The 6,308-nt window shown below is 36.7% G+C and overlaps 1 protein-coding gene across 1 annotated transcript; it reads right to left on the bottom strand.

The window, feature by feature from the left end:
* Positions 1–2,556: 2,556 nt before the first annotated feature.
* LOC106101341 lies at positions 2,557–5,796 on the bottom strand. Its single transcript, XM_013280523.1, has 3 exons — positions 5,564–5,796; positions 3,342–3,541; positions 2,557–2,938 (listed from the first exon to the last, which is right to left on the bottom strand). The coding sequence occupies exons 1-3, from the start codon at positions 5,698–5,700 to the stop codon at positions 2,628–2,630; spliced, it is 648 nt and encodes a 215-aa protein (XP_013135977.1). The 5' UTR covers positions 5,701–5,796; the 3' UTR covers positions 2,557–2,627.
* Between the last annotated feature and the right edge of the window lie 512 nt (positions 5,797–6,308).

Below are 6,308 nucleotides of genomic sequence, written 5' to 3'. Positions count from 1 at the left end.
TACGCCAAATTTACCTCATAATTTGAGACAAAGGGATAACGGGTACGCTTCGTTAAGCGCCTGTAAAAGGAGCAATATGAATTTTATTCGAGATGTTGCTATTTGAAACGGGCAGGCGTTTCCGCGCCCAAACAATAGCGGTGTTATGGTTAGTTGGAATTGCTTTGATAAAGCCTTTCATTGCCTTATTTGTAATTTTGTTTCAAACAAAGGTTATGCAATGACCAGACAGTCAAATTGTATAAATATAATCAAAATAACGAAACAATACTATACGATTTTTAAAATATAAATTTCATTTGAAGTTAATTTAAAATGCTATTGTCCGCAAATTATTTTGTTTGCTTAATTGCTGATTATAAAAAGCCGAACTGGGGTCATTAATTTGGGGCCCGATCTCGTCGGGGACCTTTTTAACGATTCCAGGGGTCATTTAACTAAACGTATTAGTCCGGGGAAAGGGTGGGGACTAATCAAGTGTAAATATCTAATGTTTTTTATTTTGCTACGACGTAGGGGCGAAATAGGAGGGTTGGTGACATTGAGACGAAACGGTAATGTGTATTGTTAATGAACATTACATTTTACTCAATTAAATATAGAAAAAAAAAAATAGATGCCGTACACGATAATGCGAATAGCTTTGATTCTTATTGGACTGTAATAGTCTTGTATGCAAAAAAGTTTTTTTATAGTTTCTACATACGTTTAAATATAAATAAGAGTTATACGAGAGAGAGAACGTCGGTGGCTCAGTGGTTTAAGTACTTGACTTGTAATCTACAGGTCTTGGGCTCGAATCCCGCTGTACCAATGTGATTTTCGAACTTTTTATATGCACATAATTAACCCGACGTTCTTACGGTGAAGGAAAACATCGTGATGCAACCTGCACATATCGGCGAAGAAATTCAAAGATATGTGTGATGTCGTCCAACCCGCAGTGGGCCAGCGTGGTTGACTATGGCCTAGTCGCCCTTACTTAGGGTAGGCTCCGAGCCCCTCGGTGGGGACATATAGTGAGCTGGTGATGAGAGTGAGAGTTATAAGTTGTCCCTAATTTTCAAAACCCTATAACATAGTATGTTTCAAACATCTCAACATAAAGTCACCATAACATTAATTCTTACAATTTTAAACCACGTTAAACAAATTCTCAAATGTTAGACCAAGCGAAAATGAACTCTCAGTTATTATATTTTTTTCTCAAACAAAAAGTGCAAGCAATTACTTAAAAGCCCAAGTCGGGTATTCAAGTTGAATGCAAATATAAAAAGATTTCAGACCCCTGCTCTCCGCTCCCTTGGGCAAAGGAAAGTGAGGGCAGAATTAAAATTATAACGAACGAAATATTTCGACGAGGTCTGCTTTTTGAGGGATATTTTTTCTACAGAGTTGTATTTGCGTACACGTGTTTTATCGTGTTATGTCGGAATAAGGTACTATCTACATTTGAAGCGTAATTTCTTAACAATTTCAAACGTAAGCAAGTTTATTCATAATCTTTTTTTACTTCTTATCTTACTAATATTGTGAATGCGAAAGTTTAGATGGATGGATGTTTGTTAAAGTTTGTAGTCTAAACTGCTAAAAGGATTTCGATGAAATTTGGCATAGATGTAGAGGATAGCCTGGAACACGTGCTTCTTTTTTTTAATACCACAAATACGGAGTCGCGGGCGAAAGCTAATCAATGATAACTTGAAATTCCTAATTAAGGCTACGAACTAATTTAAGTCGTTACTTTTTGAATTAACTAAATAAAAGATATCGAAATATAAATTTCTATATCTTTTCGACTTTAAACTTACCCTGGAACTGAATTTCCGACTGGTCTCAATTTATTTTTGCATTATACGAGCTGGATGGGGCATTAGCATCGGAAAATGATAATTCTCCACATTATGTGCCCCGAACACCCGGCTTACCGATCTTTTTCAAATTTCACTTAATCGATATTAGTTCATACCAGTGCAAAACTAGCTCGACATAGACTCGGCTTGGCATTGGTACAAGAATGGTAAGCATTATTTCAAAATTCTTATTCCATACATAGGAAGCCATTACACTAGAAATTCTACTAATAATTGAGCCTACATGTAATAAAAATCAACCTTCACTCTTACATCAGTCATATCAAACTATAAATTTGATTTCGAATAAAAAACCATTGACTCTTCACAAGATGAAAGCAATCGGAAGAAACGCAAGCCAACAGAACGCAATAGTTGGAGTAGCGGGCTCGGCACACCTCCGTAGTTTCGCTCGAGTGTCAATTTTCCACGCGATAACTCCACGATTCGACGCTAATTTAAAAGTTTTCCTGCTTTTTAGACGGCCCATTACACAGCGGCCGCAACCGCCCGCACCGGCCCGATTTATGTTTACGATGACTCTTTAAACACTTCTCATAGCCTGGTATTTTAGCAAGTGGAGCGCGAAATAATATTAATAAATATTATTACTACAGACTAATAATAATACTTTATCCTTTAAGTTTCAAGAGACATTGCTTGAGAATTAAATAAGAGAATCTATAAACATATTGGGATAAAATTTAATGTAACCTACAAAATTATTGTCATCTTTAGAAAAACTTAAATAGATAAATAGCAAATAATTAAATATCAAACGGCTTGTATAAAACCAAGCTTCTTATAAAAAACTAACTCCCATCTTTTGAGTTTCATAATCGGAGCGTCATTGTCCACTTTCCTACTCCGCTTGTATTTCCTAAAGAAGTTTGCGTCGACTTTGAATCGTTGATCGGAGTTCTCTCGTTGAGGCAACGACGTCGTAGTGTCGCTTTGCGTCAGCTGCCGGGGATAGAAGAACCATCTCTTCGAACCAAATCTATCCTTTTTAAGAATCTCTTGTACCTGGTCCTGTCGTTTCTTCGTTGCGAGGAACTTGGTTGCGCTCTTCTTATGTTTACTGGCTGTAAATAGATACTCTTTTATGAAAAATTACCAATTTTTCTTACATCGCTTTCTTCTAAACCGAATTTTCTTAAATTGTTCTATTCTCTATGTCTTTAACTTATCTTTCCTATATATAAGTTAGGTTAGCAAAGTATGGGCATGTTATGAGGAAGGATGAATTACATATAACAGAGGGACGTTGAGGAGTGGGAATGTTACAGCGGTAGAGGTAGACTTAGAAGGAGATGAATGGATTGCGTGAAAAATGACATGATCAAGAAGGGAGTGATGACTGAGATTGCCGATGATAAAGTTATTTGGAGGAAATAACTTGGTGCACTGACCCTACAGGAGTAGAACAAGGTAGGGGAGTTGGTGATAAAGTACCTTACTCATTCAACAAAATAATTTCACCCTTACGTGTGAGGTATAAAACTCTAAAAGCATCTAGAATCCCGGGCTCCTTCAGACTAAGGTCGTGTTGTCGGCCGGTGGTGCAGCTAGGCGAGCGACTCCGGGACCTTGATCTGGATCTCGAGTGTGTTCGAGACCGGGAACTCGAGCCGGTCCTGCTCGCAGACCGGGAACGCGCCTTGCCTGTACGATGGTGTCGTCCTGTCCTGAGAAAAGCATTAGATACATACATTAGGAAAAGGTGTGTTAGAAGTTTGGGATTTACTCTTTCTCCCACTCTGTAAATAGATATATAGATACTATTAAGTGTTTTTTTTTATAACAAAAGGTGGCAAACGAGCAAGCGGCCACCTGAATCCGCCAAAATGGCGAAGCGACCGCTGCCCATAGACATCCGCGATCGCAGATGCGTTGCCTACCCTTACGGAGGAGGAGACACACATAAAGAGGATATTGCCCTTCCTATGCATCTCCTCCACCATCAAATCCACTTCCTCTTCCCATCCTCCTTATAAGAAAAGGGTGGTAGAGGTAAAGGGGCTTAAATTAGGCCTCCGGCACCACACTCATCAGACGAAACACGGAATGGCTTTCATTTCACGCCTGTCTTCTGTGTGGTCATGGTATTACGCCGGGCGTGCCGGCCCTACAGTGCTAAGATGTTGAAGCGGGCACTACCACTGTCAAAGTCTGTCTGTCTGTCACTGTCAAGTGTCTCGCACACCTTTGACTAAACTATCGCACAACTATTTAATCTCGCTTTGATTGCTTATATGGAGTTGCGCACACTACTCGATTTTTAGTTGTGTAAGTAAACAGTTGAATTAGCTGCGAAACAATCGACAATCGCACAACCGTTATGTGATAGGTTAGTCAACGATGTGCGACCGCTCTTAAAAATATAATAATACGAGCTGTTGCCCGCGACTTCGTACGCGTGGTATTAGAAAACATACAAACTATAAAAATTACAAAAAGCTACGTATCCCTCGGGAACCGGACATTTCTCGGGGATGAAGCTCATCCCATGCGTACTCCAGACTTTGTTTTATATCTTTGCCAAATTTCAATAAGATATGTTGAACCGTTGCGGAATGATCGAGTAAACATTAAAAAACTAAATTAATGAATCCCACGGGAACCGTAACTATTCCCGGGATAAAAAGTAGCCTATGTGTTCTTCCAGACTATGTTCTAAACCTGTGCCAAATTTCATGAAGATCCGTTAAGTCGTTTAGGCTACAAACGCTAACAAGCATCCATCCATCTATCCATCCATCCATCGATCCATCTAAACTTTCGCATTTATAATATTAGTAAGATTATGTACCTATCTGTCTCGGTAGTAATGAGTGTTTTTTATTTATAATAAATTCATAACCTAAGAATAAAAACATGAAACGAGGAAAGCTCCTATTCAGTACGTTTATAAAGCATTTAAAAGCTTTAACACAAACACTGGTAGAACTTTTTAATTCTGATTTCAACTTTTTAACTGGTGCAGTTTTCACGCATTTGATACTGATTTTAGTTTGAGCTCTTACAATTTTTTTGTAATTTATGACTGAATTTAGTTGGAAAAATACTTAATCCTTTGGGCGTATTCATAGTTTAAAATTAATTTACATCAATAGCATATAAATAAATCTAAGTAACGAAAGAACAAAGTACAAAAATGTAATACACTAATATGGTTTAGTTATACTTCATACTTATATTATAAATATGAAAGTTTGGATGGATGGATGTTTCTAACTACAGATCTAGATAGGCATAGATGTAGAACATAGTTTGGGAAAACACATAAGCTACTTACTAAGTATTTTTTATTTTATTTTGCGCGGACTGAGTCACGGTAAAAAGCTAGTTTACGCCTAAATTGGTATCAAACTATTTTTTTATCGAAATCTTATAAATAACATTGCCTTATACGTGATTGTAAATAAACTTCATTTCTTATTCTGAAACTCATAAGAATTTATAAATTCACAAATAATTAAATAGGTTTATACAACGCATGAAGCACGACCTTCAGCAATGAAGATACGAAGAAGAAGAAGATACAATGCATCGTGAGTAGACCTCCCGCAATATGGACCGATGACCTGATTAAAATTGCGGGACTATCCTGGATTTAAAACCGCATAGGACCGATCAGTATGAAGATCGGAGGAGGCCTATAGTGGGCATCACATGGCTGAGGAGATGAGATTTACATATTTAAATACCTTTTGAGATCTCGATCTTCCTTTAACTGTCCCATTTCATAATAGTCTCTGTAACCGTCACCCTGGTTACCATACTCCGCGGTTGGGGGTAATATAGGTGAGAATTGTGCAGGATAACTGTAAGGGTAGTTTGCCATTTCAATATAGAAGTAATTAATAAATTAAAGTTTTCTTCACTATTGTAAATTATTTCTTTGTGTATATTTTTGTACTGACAATTTGAACTTTCAACATGATTTGTCATTTGTCAAATTATTTACAGAGGTTTTATAAAAACCGCATGTTTTTATTATAATCAAAAGTCGTAAAAAAGAATACGTTTCAGAATTATTAAAGTGGAAAGTAGAAATAATATTATTTATGTCTTTTATGATTATCCTTCATTAGGATTTGTACAAAAAACTTTCCGATTGAAAGATTTGTAATCGAGAACAATCGGGAAGTAAGATAAATTATAAGTCGATGAATATTTAATGACTCCTTCCATTAGAGGGTTTTGAGTTTGTGGAATACTTTTTAAAAAGAAAAATTCAACCACTTCTCACTAAAGTTAAAAGAAAAGTACGCTGATGTAAAGTTACTAGATGTGGCCTTACTTTAAGATTTAATTGTATTAATTAATACTATACGCTTTTCATCGTACAAATACCAGCGTAAATTTAAATTACACGGTTACATAAAATGGAAAAAACGCAACCAATAAAGTTGCATAATTAAAATGGCGGGTACACAAAGTTAATATTAC

The sequence above is a fragment of the Papilio polytes genome, unplaced genomic scaffold (assembly GCF_000836215.1).
Source record: "Papilio polytes unplaced genomic scaffold, Ppol_1.0 DF823991.1, whole genome shotgun sequence".
Taxonomy (NCBI): Eukaryota; Metazoa; Arthropoda; class Insecta; order Lepidoptera; family Papilionidae; genus Papilio; species Papilio polytes.
Note: the sequence above shows the minus strand (reverse complement) of the source record. Positions and strands in the feature narration are given on the sequence as shown.